At 39.4% G+C, this 18160-nt stretch overlaps 1 protein-coding gene across 1 annotated transcript; it reads left to right on the forward strand.

Annotated features, from left to right (window-relative positions):
• Positions 1-524: 524 nt before the first annotated feature.
• LOC306853201 (protein FAM193B-like) lies at positions 525-18069 on the forward strand. The gene is made up of 10 exons (XM_079390430.1): positions 525-833; positions 2730-3005; positions 5196-5379; positions 5802-6017; positions 8374-8782; positions 8872-9058; positions 9921-10154; positions 14222-15260; positions 15367-15442; positions 16178-18069. Exons 1-10 carry the CDS (start codon positions 669-671, stop codon positions 16272-16274), a joined length of 2883 nt encoding a protein of 960 aa, XP_079246556.1. The 5' UTR covers positions 525-668; the 3' UTR covers positions 16275-18069.
• Positions 18070-18160: the final 91 nt, after the last annotated feature.

Genomic DNA, 18160 nt, shown 5'->3' on the forward strand with positions numbered 1-18160 from the left:
ACTATGGTGCCTCTATTAACATACAATAATCCATAATAAATTGTGTATAATGTAAGAAAACAGCTATAGAAATATAAGATATGGAAGCCGATATTAAGTAAAAATATGGTTATGATTGATTTACATGTATATTTACTGTTTTAATAAATTTACAGTTTTGTATAGGCTACAGATAGGTTTAAAAATGCAACGTAAAAATATTAATAAAAACAATCATTGAAATGTTTGTAGAATATTCTAAAACACAACATAGGCGCATAAAAGGGATATTTTATTTTAATGTATCATTTTACCGGCGTTGCCTCCAATCAAGCAGCGTATATGCATGTATTTATTATGTATTAAAGCTGCACGTGTTTACTATGTTGATCTTTCTCTCTCAATCCTGCGCTACTGTAGTTTGAGCGACTGTAGTCTGTCACCTGGAAATCTTGCCCTCAACAAACATGGAGTCCTCGGTTTTCCCCAAGTCTACTGAAGCCGTTTGCCATCAGTACGTGTGACCCCTGAACCGGCTCGAGTGTGTGTGTGCGCCAGCCCTCCGCCATATTCACTGTTGTCTTGCCTTGAGAAAGAACAGGAGCATACGCGACTGCCTACAAGAACCGAAACTGTGTTTTTACACCGACCTTAGAGACCAGCCGACGGGCATAATACGGACTAAAGCGATGGCGAGGAAAAAAAGCAAGCAGCAGGGCGTCGGGGCCAAGGATTTAGTGTCGGGACAGCAGCAGTCGAAGAAGCCCGGCGATGCGGGAGCAGCAGCAGCAGCGGCGGCGGCAGGCGGCGGCGCTGGCGGTGGAGGAGATACAGGAGCGAGCAGGACCAATCAGGTAGCTAATGCTAACACGTACATCCAACAACACACCTCCTTGAGCCGGTTCGCGCTGTTGGCGACTTGATTTTGAATGATTTTAACGAGCGCTATGTCTAGGGCTCTGTTGCACGTGCAGTTATTTGTGTTTTCGCGCTTATTTTGCGTTTTGTAGCGCCTGATTAGCGATGTCCGATTCATGAACGACTCGAATCATTATGTGAATCGGTTCACCAAATCGGTCTAAAGGATTCGTTTGCGAAGCGGACTGAATCTGTCAGAATCAAAACAACTGACTGAGAACATTTTGATAGATAGGGTTAAAAGTATTTTATTTTATGAGCAAAGATGGTACAAAAACGTGTTGTATATATGTTGACGACAAAACTAAATAGTTTATTTTAATGAAAAGTGTTTACTCGAACGACAATATTTTGTTAACCTCTTCTGAAATGTGTAAATGAAGTAGATGTAGATTGTATTTATATTAGAAATTACTTTAGAGAGCTAAATCACGTCTAAAACGAACATAAATGAGACACGTGAAATTACACTAAACACACTTATTAAAAACTTAAAAAGAAAAAAGCTTGACGGCAGATAACGCCGCTCTGAGATGCCAGGGACGACGTGATGTCGTATTTACGTCCGAACCTAAAATAATCTGAATCTGTGTGAACCGGTTCTTTGAAATGAACTGTTTGAATGAACCGTTTCGGGGAAATGAGTCGGATTTCCCATCACTACGTTTGCTCTGCACGGGCGGAGCAGCACTAGCTCGCTCGCCACCTATGCAAAGATACAAATAAATAAATATATTGACTTCAAATCAGTCTAATAGCTCCAAGCAGTGCAGTACCTTACATCTGAATGTCTTCGACGTAACTGATTGTATATGTATAAGTTAGCTGGTTAAAGAAAGCTAAACGAAAGTACGTGAAGCACAAAGCTAACTGTGTCTTATGTTGCTTTCGTCTACTGCTGTGGCTACTAAATTATTCCTGTCGAGATAAGGCTAACGTTGTGCTAGTGCTACTAACCCAGCCATGAAGTCTCTCTTTATATTCTGACATAATTATCATGTGTTTTTGCATTAAATTACTATGGAGGCAAATTTACTACGTGCCAAAGACTTGTGTTATTGTCATACGGTTCAGCTCTGGTAGCCTTTCATAGCATTACTAACCTGCTAATATGATACTTTTAACACTCTAAATGTTGCACTTCAGATGCACAAAAACATAAGTAATATTTAAGGTTATGATTTTGCACAGATTGGATTGTGTCTCACCTCCTCACTGTTTTGTATTTGTTTTTGATGGGTTACAGTAGTCTTTCTGGAACCTTTCAGTTTTCAATAATCATTTTAATGTTGGAACAGCTCTATGTAGAAAATGTATATTTGTGATGTGATTTAAGTCTGTTTTGCAATATAACGGCCCATTTGCAAAGAATCATGCTTTACTGAATTTCTGCTCTAAAAAGCTTTGTCATTGACTTGACAGAGCGTTTTTGTGTAAAGGCTTTTTTTTATATACATTTGTTTCAGACAGGCTTCCAAAGCACCATAACATTATCTCTAATGATCTAGAACAAATTAAAATCAGTTTTAGACATAAGCATGCAAATATTTAATGCCTGCAGTGCTCATTTCCTTTTAGAAAACGAATCGTAATATGAACAAAAATGTAATTCATGAACTCATTTAACTTAATTTTACTCCACCGGATGCCTTTTTTCACTTATATCTGCGGTTCCCACGGTCTTGGAATTTTTGATCTTCAGGAGTTGAAAATTTATGAAAATGAGTAGTTATTTTTGTCAAATTCTTATTATTTACTGGGTTATGGATGTAGCTAGCTAAACAACGTTATAGTCTGTTGTTATTGTTCACTCATTTCCTCTCGTCCCACAGTCCATGCACACCTGCTGCTTGCTGTGCCATCGGGAGTTTAAAGACTGGGGTGCAGGCCAGGTGAATGGGCTCCCCAATCACGGGTCCAAACTGGCAGAGGCTGTACCTGCGCTCTCCCAGGCCCTGCTGAGGGAGGTTCCAGGCCGCAAGCTGGCAGATGCCGTGCCTTCGCTGTCCCAGTCTCTGTTGGGTGAGGTGCCGCTGTGGATCTGCCAGAGCTGCAGGAAGAGTGTGGAAGAGGAGGAGAGGAGAACGATTCAGGAGCAAACTGCGCAGGTAATTGAGATTAGCTCTGGTGTTTATAGACCTGGTCAAAATGCATTATTTTTATGAGTTTAGAATATGGTGAATGTTGTGTTGAATTTTGTGAGAGGAAATAAGTTGTACTTCGTAATCTATAAACTGTAGTGTTTGTATACTAGATTTCATTGGATTTAATACAAAATATGAAAGAGTGGTAAACAAATCATGCTAAAACTTTTCTGAAAACTGACTTCGCTTAAACCATTCTTGGTAATTTGTGACTTTTAACAAAATGTTTTTGGAAGTTGTATATAAAACAAAGATATTGGAGTGCGTATTACAAGAAAATATCACATTTAATTCAATGTGTTGCTTCATATTTTATTGTAATTGTGAAAATTGTTTCTACACCATTTTTAAGAGTTAAAAAATCTTTAGATAACATCCAGGGCCCGTATTCATGAAGAATTTTAATGTAAAAAGTAGCTCCTAGTGACAAAATTCTAAGAAAATTCTTAGAAATGTGGGCGTTTACTCTTAAAATTAAAGAAAAAATCCTAGTAAAGAAAAAAGTAATTCAGAAAGCATCTTAACCCTTAAAAGAGGTCTTAAGGTCAAACTTGTTAGGAGTACGGACGAGGACTTTTAAGGGGCTTAAGAGTTTCTTTAACAGCGGAGAAATTGGACGAAAATGAAGAGGGAGAAGAAATGTGTTGCACACAATGCATGACAGTGAGTTAATAAGATGCTACACATTAGTTCGTGCAGGGATCATGTTTGTGACTGATCATAATAAAGACATGCTAACATCTCAGACACCGCGCAGAATTGCCATAGTGCCAGAAATCACTACATTAACATATTTGGCAACTGGAAAAATGCAACTATGCAGCAGTGATGATTTGGGTCTGTTACAGCACTTATTAGGCTTATATGTCTCTGTTCATTTCCTATAAAACACAGTAAATATGCAGGGCCGGCGCCAAGGGGCGTCGTGGGCCGTGCCCCCCCCCCCCCTAAAACGAGTTACTGTGCCCCCCCACTTTCCATCCTCTCCCCTCCTTGCTGAACGCGATCGATTTTGAAAGCGAAAGTACCGATAAAACAGCGCACATAAGAAAGCGATTGCACGCTTTAGCGAGCGTCAGCAACTGCACGAGATCACAGATTGCAGCCCCCCTCCTCCCCGACACACACACACACACACAACGTGATTTGTGCCCCCCCTAGAAATTTAAATGCCCCCCAATGGAGGTGCCCTGGCGCCAGCTCTGTATGACAGCATGGTAAATAAAAAATTAAGAATATATATATATACATATATAATGTGTGTGTGTGTGTGTGTGTGTGTGAGAAAGAGCGAGAGGAAAAATTCCGCCTGTAATTTCAAAGTGAAGGCTTATAATATTCCCTACTCTTAAAATCACTCTTTTATTTCCTTCTTGACAACCAACCAATCACAGTCTTCAAAAGATTGTGTCATACATAGCAACGGGGTCAACCCCGCCTCCTCACTAAGATGAAAGTTTTTGTCTTTTCCTTACTCAGAGTTGCTCTCAGATCGGTCCCGAATCGCTCTTAAGCTAAGACTCCTATGTAAAAGTTGTTAAGCTAAATTAAGAGTTTTCTGAGACGATTCTTAGAATCTTTATGAATACGGGCCCAGAATGTTTCCAAATACTTCATATTATACTTGGCAATCTTTTTTGTAAATAATTTTCTTATGCTGTCGTCCTTGAAATAAAAATAGATTTTAATAAAATAACATGTAAAAAAATAAATATAAAATAAAAACGACTGGAAATGATATTTTTTGTTAATTAAGCATTTTTTATATTTTATTATCTAATGCAATGAGGTTCATATATTAAGTGCGTCCATGTAATTTTTAGGTGTAAGTTGTATGTTGGCTTATTTTTATTGGAAGATTGCACTAGCTGATTATCAGTGTTTATTCAGGTTTGCTGATGTTAAGTTTGCTTCCATTCTTTATGGATGAAGAACACTGTGTTACAACTGTGACCAAAACTGTCCTTTTCTTCAGACCGGAAAGCTTACTAGCTATGTCATTGAGGATCCTGTGTACACAACACACAAAAAAAGACAAAAAAACCTGATATCACAATTTTCCATGCACCCTGTAGATCCCTAACTGTTTCTGTAGCTACGCATTTTGAGATGTTTTCTGTCGTTTGTTTAAAAGATGAATGTGTTGTTATCCAGGTGCCGCTGTCCCACTCGTCCTCGTGTAAGTCTCAGAGCTGTGGGAACGGTTATCCAGAGCATAGCTCAGTGGATTGGGACCCCAGCTCCTTCCTCTCCGCGCGCAAACTGTCTGGCCTGTGGAATTCGGCTCATTCTAACGGAGGGTCTCAATGCAACCACAGCACACCTACGCTTTCACAGAGTACGTCTCTTTTATTTCATTACACGGTGCTCTGGAACACTTGATTCTGGTTGTTCAGTTGCAGCATGGTATGCGGCCTGATATTTGTTTTATGATGACCACTGAATTGACCATCTCATGCATTCGATTTCCTACATAACAGTGCTAGTTTCAGCTTTCACATCACTCCATAATTTCTTCTTTCTTCTCGGATTATGAACTCGAATCAATATGTCATGCTCATTTATTTATTTATTTGGTGTTTAGCTGTTTAATAAGTGGGATATTGTGGCAAAATAAAACCCTGCAGGGTTGATGTAAGACCTGATCAAACTTTTCTTGTATTCTGCCAAGTGGTTTTCTTTAACGGATGTACAAAAAGTATTTAATAGAATTTGGCTGTGGAAATAAAACAGACTGACTGTTATTTCTTGTCCTGATAGGCGGAACGTTGGGACCAGCTTGTCATGAGAAGAGATCCTCTCATGATGCTCCTGGGAAGGCTGCTAAAACATTCGGGACTAAAGTCTGTCCCTACAGTCATCCCGCATCCCAAAATTCCAATGCGGCTTCTCCTGGGACACTGTCTGCCTCCACTGATCTATGTAAGACCAACCCCAAGCACTTCAAGACAATGTGTCGACGACCAACTCCTCCAGGTAAGAAAACAATTCAGGCCGCGATATGAAATATGGGTAACACTTTGTTAAATTTTAGTCAATGCATTAGATGCATTATGAACTTATTGTTCATTTATAAATATATATATATTTTTAATTCATGTGCGTTTGTAACATTTACTAATTTTTATTTACACAAGTTAAAATGTGAAAAAATGTATTGGTACACACACTATCATTCAAAAGTTTGGGGTCGAGTTTTTAAAAGATTTCTCTTATGCTCACCAAGGCTGCATTTATTGATCAAAATTACAGTAAAACAATAATACAGTGAAATATTATTGCAATTGAAAATAACAGTTTTTTTATTTTCATACGATTTGAAAATAAAAGTTAGGCCACGACAAAGGGGAAGTCGTGGCCTAATGGTTAGAGAGTCGGACTCGTAATCGAAAGGTTGCGGGTTCGAGTCCCCGGCCGGCAGGGATTGTAGGTGGGGGGAGTGAATGTACAGCGCTCTCTCCACCCTCAATACCACGACTGAGGTGCCCTTGAGCAAGGCACCGAACCCCCAACTGCTCCCCGGGCGCCACAGCATGGCTGCCCACTGCTCCGGGTGTGTGTTCACGGTGTGTGTGTGTGTGTGTGTGTGCATTTGTTCACTACTCACTGCTGTGTGTGTGCACTTGGATGGGTTAAACGCAGAGCACCAATTTCGAGTATGGGTCACCATACTTGACAATACGTCACGACTTTACTTTTTTTTTACTTTACTTTACTTTGAATGTAATTTATTCCTGTGATGCACAGTGTCACATGATCCTTCAGAAATCATTCTAATGTGCTCATTTGGTGCTCAAGAAACATTTCTTATTATTATCAAATAAGTATTTTGTAACATTGTATTGCTTTACTGCCACATTTGATAAATGTAAAGGGTGGTGGTGATGGCGCAGTGGATAAGACACATGCCTTTGGTGTGAGAGACCAGGGTTCGAATCCACTGTGAGACACCAATGTGTCCCTGAGCAAGACCCTTAACCCCTAGTTGCTCCAGAGGCGTGCGACCTCTGACATATATAGCAATTGTAAGTCGCTTTGGATAAAAGCGTCAGCTAAATGAATAAATAAATAAAATAAAAAATAATGCATTCTTGCTGAGTACTCATTTCTTAAAAAAAACAAACAAAAAAACCCTGTGAATTTCATTGCTGGTTCATGATACCTTATGCATTATCTAATGTAATTTACCTCTTTGTTTAGATATTTACATACGCTATCAGAAGTTGTTTTTAATCTCAGTGCCTCCATTGACGTTGTGTTTAGGTATAAGGTAGAAGATAATAGATTAAGGGTTTGATGTGCTTGTTCTAATTTTAGCGCAGTGTCGCAGTAGAAAGACTAAAGGAGATGGTGTGGGATAATATGTATGCATACACAACAGCTTTAATGTAAATGGTGACATTTTAATGCATTTTAATTGATATACTTTTACCATTTACTCATATTGCACCGCATTATGTAATCAGTGTGAACTGCAAAGCTTTTAACTTTACACCATGCCCTAACCATACCCGATGTGACAAGTAAGTGTCAGACTACATTAAAAAGGAAATTTAGCTGTGACACAACATTTTTATGTTTAATAAACTGTTATGTAAGGTGATATTATGAACCAATGACGTTTCAGTGGGCAGTACCACTGGTTGCAACAAAAATAGAAACCAAGCGACCGATAAAATGTCCTGTTGCTTGTTGCTGTTGCTGTCACTCAAATCAACATGAAAGAGGTATGATTTATCACTTGTGTCTGGCCAGGATACAGTATGTGCAAACTTTAAACTAAATAGACATCGCTTAACTACTAAACAAGTAAGAATTACGGTGCCCCTATGGGTTATGAAAGGTTCATATTTTGGTTTTGGGAGTCCCCAACAACAGGTTGACATGCATTTAAGGTCAAAAACACTTTCATTTTCTTATAATATGCATTTATTTTTACCCTATTTGCTCAACGACTCCCAAACGATTCGCTCAACGATTCATTTTTCCAAGTGCCTCCTTTGTGTTACGCTAATCTGCGGTGATTGGTCTGATTGGTCATTTTCATTTAAAGCAGTGTTGCTTTGTGTACAGCCGTTACCAGGGAAGCTGCAATTTTTAATTCTCGAAAAGGGGCACCTAGTGGCAACAAGTGGACGGGCAATATGCTAATCTTTCATGTTGACATCAACATGAAATGGCTTTCATTTTAATAACTTTATACAAGGTGCACTTTCAGAGTTAATACTTTGCATGATGTTTTCATTCACTTAGAGCTATGTTACACACTGCATGAAAGGTAATTTTCAAAAATCCATAATAGGGGCACTTTAAAACATGTAATCTTTTACAGGTGAGGCGTTCCACCCCAATGACCACCACCAAGCTGCAGACCTGTCAGTGCCGCCCAACAGTCCAACGGGTCTCTCATCCCAGCATTCCTCGCTACTGCCTCCCAAGCAAAACTCCAGTCAGCATGTTCACGCCAACTCCGCTAGTTCGGGGCTGCCTTCACACGCTCCCTTCTCCCCGCTGGTACCAAACATTCACGCTCCCGCAACCAAGCACTTGAATGGTGCGGACAGTCCGGTAGCCCTACACAAGCCCAGCGCCTGCAAGAACTCCCACATTCCCGCTGTTAACTCTCAACACAGCAAACTCAGCAACTCACTCATAGGATGCAGTCACCCGTGCAACGGACACAGTAACGGCAGCTCTGTAGCCTCCTCCAATGCTGGCCATCTAACGTCTGGGGTGTGCAGGTGAGCATCGGTGGATGTGCACTGAGCATTTGGTTGTTTTTATTGCTTAATATTTCTGTGTGTTAAGTTGTGGTGTTTCGTATGAGCAGGGACCAGGCATGTAAAGGGCACAAGTTGCCCAACGGGTCATTGTGTCACGCTCCGCCATGTGAACTTGAAGAAGGAGATGATGAAGACAGCAGCTCGGAGCGCAGCTCTTGTGCTTCTTCCTCCACCAATCAGAAGGATGGGAAATACTGTGACTGTTGTTACTGCGAGTTCTTTGGCCACAACGCGGTATGTTTTTTAAAAAAGATTTTTAAAAAGTCTTAAAAGGGCTTAGTTCACCATTCCACAAATGCCTTAAAAAGGTCTTTAAATCTGAGCAGAAAGTCTTAATTTCAAGTCATAGCATTAAATGTTGCATGCACTGCTAAAAATTAATATCTTCTTCAGTGTTTTTGTCTTGTTTTTCAATACAAATATCTCGGCATCCCTAAATCAAAATATATTTACTTGAGATACAAAATGAAGATGTGTAGTCTTGTTTTCTGAGAAAATTAACAAAATTAAGTGAGCTTATGCTTAAAAAAAGAATAAATATCGGTCAGTAAGGAATGAAAACTGTTCTTTACATTATTTTCATTTGTCTGAGACAACTGCAAGATATTTGTTTTTGTTTTAATAAACACTTCATTTGAATGAATTTCCCACCAAACCAGACTTCTAATCTCATTCTAATGTATCTTGATTTTTAGATTCTTTATACATTTGTACTAGAAAACAAAATACATGCTGAATAAAATTTGCAGTGTAAAAATAAATAGGTATTCAAAGTTTAAGCTATTTTTTGTGAAATTAATGAAAAGGTAATGGAGATTGTATTTTAAAACTTTGAAATGTTGCTAATACCACAAATGTTGTGCTCCCTATACATTTACATTTTGAAGACATATTGACATGTTGTGGTCCCTGCAAATTATTTCTTACATTTTCTTTACTTGGTTTTAAAAAGGCCTTTAAAAGTCTCACTATTTTCTATTTAAACCTGCAGAAACCCTGTCCTAATGCTCCATCTTTAATGTTTAATCATTGTACTAACACATTATGTTTGTTCTCTGTCTGCCATGACTAAAATTATTTGTTTTCCTCTGTACAGCCTCCGGCCGCCCCCACCAGTCGGAACTATGCTGAGATCAGGGAGAAACTTCGGTCCAGGCTGACCCGCCGTAAAGAAGAACTTCCTCAGAGGCAGGATCTAGACCCGGCAGCACCAAATGCCATAGACCATCGAGACGTGGATGAACTATTAGACTTCATTAACAGCACAGAGCCCAAGCCTGTCAACAGCGCCAAGGCAGCAAAACGGGCACGGCACAAACAGAAGAAAAAGGTAGAGTATTTGTTTTCCAATTCAGTTTTGTGTATAAATGTATGGTTTAAATGGCAACAACATAAACAAACGTTACTGCGCATGCACGCTTTTGTGGCCCTAAACTTAACTTCCGGTAGACTTCCACAAAGAATCAATAACAACAGCAAAGTCCTTCTAAAGTAGATTATATCTTATAACAAGCAAAATATGTTTGCTGCGCAAATCAGACCAGCTTATTGAAAATGCAAATTCATCCTCTGCCAGCAGGAGGTGCTTTTGGAGAGGGAGAAAGAGGTTTCCCCGGTAACGGCTGTAGACAAAGCAGCACTGAGCTCACAAACGCTGCTTTATTAGGCATTACAGGCTAAATGAAATGAAAATGACATTGAACATTTTCTGAAGAGAAGATCTTCTGAAGTCAGTTTCCTTCAGAAATACAGTGACATAAAAACACCCGCACCGGGTTTTGATTTTGAAACGTGCAGTGCTCATGTTTATCCCAACGAAGTCAAAGCCTTTTGGAAAATCTATTTGGAGACGGTCAGTTTTGATATTGTAGCGGGTCACCACAAATAAATAAATGTAGGAAACGCATCCCTTAGCACAATAATCTGAGCCCAGTTTAAGTATACTCATCACTTTTAACTTTAAATGCTTTTGTAGTCGGCGCCACTAGCCAGACCGGTAAACAAACACAGACCGGAAGTTAACTATATCTGGAAAATATATAATTACAGCTGCCACTATTTCTGGTTCAGTTGTTACATTGTAAAAGATCTTAAAACTTAAAAAATAAAATAAGCACCAAATCAGCATATTAGAATGATTTCTAAAGGATCAGGTGACAATGGAGACTATAGAGTAATGGCAGCTGAAAGTTCAGCTTTATCATCATTAATTACAAAAGATATTTAACATTTTAAAATATATTCAAATATAAAAGTTTTTTTGTAATACAGTGGTGTGAAAAAGTGTTGGCCCCCTTCCTGATTTTTTTTGCATGTTTGTCACATTAATGTTTCAGATCAAACAAATTTAAATATTAATCAAAGATAACACAAGTAAACATAACATGCAGTTTTTGAATGAAGTTTTTTATTATGAAGGGAAAACAAAATCCAAACCCACATGGCCCTGTGTGAAAAAGTGCTTGCCCCCTAAACCTAATAACTGGTTGGGCCACCCTTAGCAGCAACAACTGCAATCAAGCGTTTGCGATAACTTGCAATGAGTCTGTTACAGCGCTGTGGAGGAATTTTGGCCCACTCATCTTGGCAGAATTGTTGCAATTCAGACACATTGGAGGGTTTTCGAGCATGAACCGCCTTTTTAAGGTCATGCCACAGCATCTCAATAGGATTCAGGTCAGGACTTTGACTAGGCCACTCCAAAGTCTTCATTTTGTTTTTCTTCAGCCATTCAGAGGTGGATTTGCTGGTGTGTTTTGGATCATTGCTGCAGAACCCAAGTTCTCTTCAGCTTGAGGTCACGAACAGATGGCCGGACATTGTCCCTCAGGATTTTTTGGTAGACAGCTGAATTCATGGTTCCATTTATCACAGCAAGTCTTCCAGGTCCTGAAGCAGCAAAACAGCCCCAGACCATCACACTACCACCATATTTTACTGTTGATTAGGGCTGGGTATCGCGTTCGATACTTTTTAGGCACCGACTGAATTGCCTCGATACCACCGAGTATCGAAAAACGTCTTGTCGTTCGGTACCAAATTTCGAAACCTAAGGGGTTAATCTCATTAACGTCAGTGAGCCAATAAGCCTGCAGCACTAGGTGTGTTTGACTAGAAGTGACGCGGTGCTGATTGATCAGTGTTTGACATCCGCGAGAGCGATTCGAAAGCGTACGGAGCAGTCTGCTCTCTATATCGCGCAGTTTCGCTTACTTGACACAGACTGAAGCTCGCGTGACATTTCAGAGTCTGCCGTCTCACTAAATGAGGACATAAACACATGAACAACAGCTCTAGAACTGCTGGGAGTCACTTCATGAGCATTTTACCGTTTGATTTGAGTAAAACTTGCATCATATCATATACACAGAACTGTAAAGGTATGCCCGGAAACCCGTCAAAATAAAAGTTCGCATTAATTTGGAAGACACTGCGGCAGAAATAAATTAATATTGTTCAGCAGAGTGTACATACTGCTACTACTAGGCTACTATTAAAATTATTAAAACTCTTATTTTTTTAATTAATGATCACACAACATTTCTTCCATGTTTTAATTTTAATAGTAAAATTGTTTGCCAAAAATAAATAGTTTTATTTTCAATAATTTAAAAGAAAAATTAAATGAATGTTTTATGCCTTCATTTGAAAACCAGATACAGAACACAGAATTTCTGAGGAAAAAGAAAACATTTCATAAGGCTGTTTTAAGAATAAATTTGAATAAACTAAGTAGTTTTTATGCATTCAAATAATTAGACATACTACAACATGGAATTTAATAACAATAAAACATATTGTGAAAGAAAATAAAAAATCCACTTATGAAAGTGGATAAAGATTTAAAATTTCTTGAAGTCTTTAACAACCTAGAATAAATGAATAGAAATTATGATTCTGTCTGAGCTATGCGTTTTAAAACGAGCACACACTAGTGTAAACTGAAAACTATTTGAGCTTTATTAAAATTATTTGTACTGATTTATTGTGTTGGCTATATTTTGTTCCTTTGTGCAGTGGCTCAGGAGATGAGTCTTTGAGTCTGTATACATGTCAACAAGCTGAAAAAAATAAAACCAAAGTTTTTTTGAGATAATGTAATCTTGTTTAAACCGTTTTCATAAAATTGGTATCGAAAAACGCATCGTTCAGGAACCGGTATCGAACTCAAGGTATCGGTATCGAACATTTTTGAACGATACCCAGCCCTACTGTTGATATGATGTTCTTTTTCTGAAATGCTGTGTTACTTTTACGCCAGATGTAATGGGACACACACCTTCCAAAAAGTTAAACTTTTGTCTCGTCAGTCTACAGAGTATTTTCCCAAAAGTCTTGGGGATCATCAAGATGTTTTCTGCCAAAACTGAGATAAGCCTTTGTTCTTTTTGCTCAGCAGCGGTTTTCGTCTTGGAACTCTGCCATGGAGGCCATTTTTGCCCAGTCTCTTTCTTATGGTGGAGTCATGAACACTGACCTTAACTGAGGCAAGTGAGCCCTGCAGTTCTTTAGATGTTGTTGTGGGGTTTTTGTGACTTCTTGGATGAGTCGTCGCTGCGCTCTTGGGGTAATTTTGGTCGGCCGGCCACTCCTGGGAAGGTTCACCACTGTTCCATGTTTTCGCCATTTGTGGATAATGGCTCTCACTGTGGTTCGCTGGAGTCCCGAAGCTTTAGAAATGGCTTTATAACCTTTTCCAGACTGATAGATCTCAATTACTTTCTTCCTCATTTGTTCCTGAATTTCTTTGGATCTCAACATGATGTGTAGCATTTGAGGATCTTTTGGTCTACTCCACTTTGTCAGGCAGGTCCTATTTAAATGATTTCTTGATTGCGAACAGGTGTGGCAGTAATCAGGCCTGGGTGTGGCTAGAGAAACTGAACTTAGGTGTGATAAACCACAGGGGGCAAACACTTTTTCAGACAGGGCCATGTGGGTTTGGATTTTGTTTTCCCTTCATAAAAAACCCTTCATTTAAAAACTGCATGTTGTGTTTACTTGTGTTATCTTTGATTAATATTTAAATTTGTTCGATGATCTGAAACATTAAAGTGTGACAAACATGCAAAAAAATAAAAAATCAGGAAGGGGGCCAACACTTTTTCATACCACTGTATTTATAGCCTGGGTTAGCACAAGAGACCAAGTGTGGGTGATGTGACCAACAACAAAAAAAAAGAATAGTGTGCTTAAAATATTATGAATTTCTTTTACTGTTCTACTAGGCATCTGTTTCGATATTTTAGCTTTTTGAACCTCTGCTGCCTTTGATTTCCAGAAATAGTTTATTTTGAAGCCAACTTGCCTAGTGCATTCTTTATGCAAATGCAGCATTTACTCTTCCAACTTTCAAAAAAATATGATTATGACTGATTTCTCAACAATCTTGATCAGGAGAAGGAGAGGGCTCTTCAGGGCAGCATCGAGGCAGCCAGCAGCGAACCCCGCTCAGCATCTCCCCCCGACCCCGTAGAAGATTCGACTCTGGACGGGGAAGCGAACAGACTGTTGGAGTGGCCTCAGCTAGAGCTGGAGCGAGTTAACAGTTTCCTGACCAGCCGTCTGGAGGAGATCAAAAACACCATAAAAGACTCCATCCGTGCCTCCTTCAGCATGTATGACCTCAACCTGGACATCAACGACTTCCCGAAAAAGGCGGCGACACTGGAAGGAAACCATCTGCTGTCTCACCTCAACGGATCTTCTGATTTGCAGCAGATAGACTTGGATCTGGCGCCTCTCTCACTGAGGAACTTCAAGAGAGACCTGGATATAGTAAACGGTTGGGAGGACACCACCACTGCAGCCAAAGACATCCAGAGGCTCCACTCCACGCCAAGTCTTTCCAAGCTCATCCGTGTACGGTCACCAGAACGAAGCCCAGCTGCGGGTTCAGAGTCCATCCAGCCTGGCACCGCATCCGCGACCAAACCCAATGATGCGGTTCTTGAAACCAAACCCACAACTGGAGCTGGATCCAAGACAAAGAAGGGTAAGAAACAGCAGAATCAGAGGCACCAGGAGCAGGTGACTCAGGAGCAGGTGACCAGTATGAAAACAGCAAAAACTGAGATGCACAAAGCGCAGGAAACAAGGGCAGCTGATTCAGATAAAAGCACCAAAGGTGGATCCAAACAGAACCACCAGCCTCAGCAGCAGGCAGACTCTCAGAAAACAGGAAATAAGAGAGCAGAAGAGGTCAAAGCTTGCAAGCAGTCATCCAATGGAGCCGCAAATGGCCACCATAATACAGGGTCTAACACACAGAGGGGGAAGAACGACCTCTCGGAGGCACGGGTAAACAGGTCAGAGCATGACATAGACACTAAAACCACCTCCAACACTCCCAGTTCACAGCAGCAAGCACAGCAAACGAAGGGAAAGCCTAAAAATAAGAACAAAAACAAGACGGAAAAATCGAATACCGCAATCGGTAAGTGAACTTCGGGCAATAGCAAGTTGGTCTTATCTTGAACGTTTGTTGCATCAGACCAATGTAAAGCTCTTCATCACTTTTTCTTTCCCTTTCTCCCTGATAGATGATGTGTTCCTTCCCAAAGACGTTGACCCTACGGAAATGGATGAGATTGATCGTGAGGTTGAATATTTCAAAAGGTAAAGTCCAAAACAAACTGCTTTGTTAATTAGTGACAAGCATTACTATTATAATTATTATTATTGTTACAATATAGTTACTTTTTTAGTTACATTTTTAATAAATGTCAGTATTATTTTAGTAAGTATAAGATTTTGTTCCAGTGAGATTTCGCTAGCTGCTTTTCCATTACAGATGTCAATAAAAAAACTATTGCGAAATGACGGCATTTCCATTAACCAATGTTATATGACTAAAACCTAACTTTTTTATTCACCTGATAAGACATGGCGACAGTTGTTGGTAGGCCCCTTATACTTGAGAGCAGCCATGTATGAGGTGTTTCTTGGAGGTTATAGTACATTAAAGAATATACGTAAACCTGTATCGCAACCACACTAACCATTATTTTAAATCGAAGGAGACGTGGGCGTGTATCTTCTGCGAAGCAGCACGGAGAGCCGCTTCTGAAACGTGCTGTGGCGCAGCTGGTCTTAACATAAGCATTTACTAGATTGGCCGCAATGTGTAATGCACCACAGAATTGTGCAGTGTAAATAAGGAGTAATCCAAGCATTAATGGCAAGGAAAGCCCCTTATACTTGAGAGAGGCTGTGTATGAGGTGTTTCTTTGAGGTTATAGTACACTAAAGAATGATCATGTGACTTTTATGTACACCAGGAGACCTGTAAATGCTACAAATGTAAAAATCCAATTCTTTCGTTTTTTTTATTTTAACAATTTCTCTTTTTAGGTTTTGCCTTGACTCTGCTAAACAAACCCGACAGAAGGTGGCCGTGAACTGGTCCAACTTCAGCCTCAAAAAGATGCCCTCAAATGCAGCTCAGTAAGAGATGGGTGATGGTGAACAGACCCCCCTTCCCTCCCAGCAAGACTGTACTAAAAACCAGTTTGGCCTTTGGTTACTGTACTTAACACCTGATGGGCCTAAGGTTTCTCCCTCTCACAGCCCTTTCTGCCTCTATGCCACGGGACCTTGATTTGACCACCAGTCATCAAACACGTTTTCATTTGACCTGTTGTTCACGGGGGATCACACTGCATCCTGACCTCAGTCCGAAAACTTGCATCTTGTTATCGCTAAAAAACGTTTGGGTACTGATCCAGTGCATCTACATGCTTTATACTGTATGTACACAGTTGTTTTACAATAAAAATGTTTTAAATTCACACAATGGTGCAGTTTGGCCCATTACGCTTTTTTCAGCTGTTTGTGTGTTTTAAAGGTACTTCTACGGTTGCAGCATCATGCATTTTTGCAGACGCCACTCACCCTGCAAATATACTGTAGTCTTAGAATAGATAAGAAAAACGTGGGTTTTTGATAATACAAAATTCAAATTGCTGTATCATGTCTGATTGTCATAATGGAGGTAAAAAGGCAGCAAAGACTGTTGTGTTCACTGATGTTTTAGTTTGTAGAACTGTCCATGTGAGATACAAAGATCTGGATAGATTATACTACACCCGTGTCATTTCACAGTCGACTTTGTAAGGCCAAGTGCAGCTGTGAGAGTTTATATGCATAAAAAGTGAACCGTGCACATGGACTTTGTTGTCTTTTTGAACAATGACAACATCCGTACCTATGCTTACAATGTATGATGTGTGAAACTGTTTTGTTTGATTACTTTGGACATTTTTTAGAAAAGAAAAAAGGAATCAACACTAAAAAGAAACTGATTTTAAAGACCTGTATCTGTTGACTGTGTCACTTTTATACATGAAATCTAAGGTTGAGCAGATGAGCTGTTTCCTTTGCATGATGCGAAAAAACTGACAAGTATAGGCAACTACAAATCTCTCCCTTGTCCTTCAACTCTGTATGGAATGCTGTTCCAAACTAACTGTTAGCAAAATTCCCTGACTGAAATCTTATGGTAGTGTCCCTGCTGATCCTCCCATGTGGTGGTTTGGATATAGTTCTGTGCTGTGACCACGTTCTCAATGCTGTTGTTGTGAGTTTCAGTTTGTAGTTGGTTCTCCAGCAGTGCACCCTTGTTTTGGCTGCATGATGGTATCAGACCTGAATTTATACATCCCAGACACTTGCAGTAGTTCTGCTGGTGTAGTTTCAGTCCACTGGTGCATAACAAGTTCAGACCTGTTTTCATTCGTTACATTTACAATTGCATTTTATGATTTAATGGGGTTTTAAGATTCCCTTCATTGGTATGGCACTTGTAACATCTGGTGGCCCTTTCCATAGCTTTGTATGTCTGCGTCATGTTTTTTGTTTTGTTCTGTTTTTTTTACACCTGTATCCTTGAAGCTGAGCCCCTTCTGGTAAAAATCCCAAATACAGATATGACATTGTTTTTGGAAATTAGGGTCTCTGGGTTTATGGTAGACTAAATCCCCTTTGAAGGACTGAGAAATCTGTTTTGAGTTTTTGTCTTCATATTTTTCCGACATCTTTGACTCTATCCAGGTTATATTAAACTAGAAGACATTATCTTAAACATCTGGAATGTAGATTTATACTATACCATTAATGGCCAAGTGTATGTTGGCTTTCTGTTTTATTTTGTTGTTTTTTTATTATTATAATTATTATTATTATTATTCACTTTTGATACTGTGAAAATCTTTCATGCCGAAAGATTAAAACATGACAGTTTTGAGAAAAGAAACTTGTGTTTGCTTGCTTGCTTTCTAAAAGTATGTTTTGGTACCATGCTAAATGTGGTAATATAAGAAACCACATATGTTTTTT

This window comes from Barbus barbus, assembly GCF_936440315.1.
Source record: "Barbus barbus genome assembly, chromosome: 33".
Classification (NCBI taxonomy): domain Eukaryota; kingdom Metazoa; phylum Chordata; class Actinopteri; order Cypriniformes; family Cyprinidae; genus Barbus; species Barbus barbus.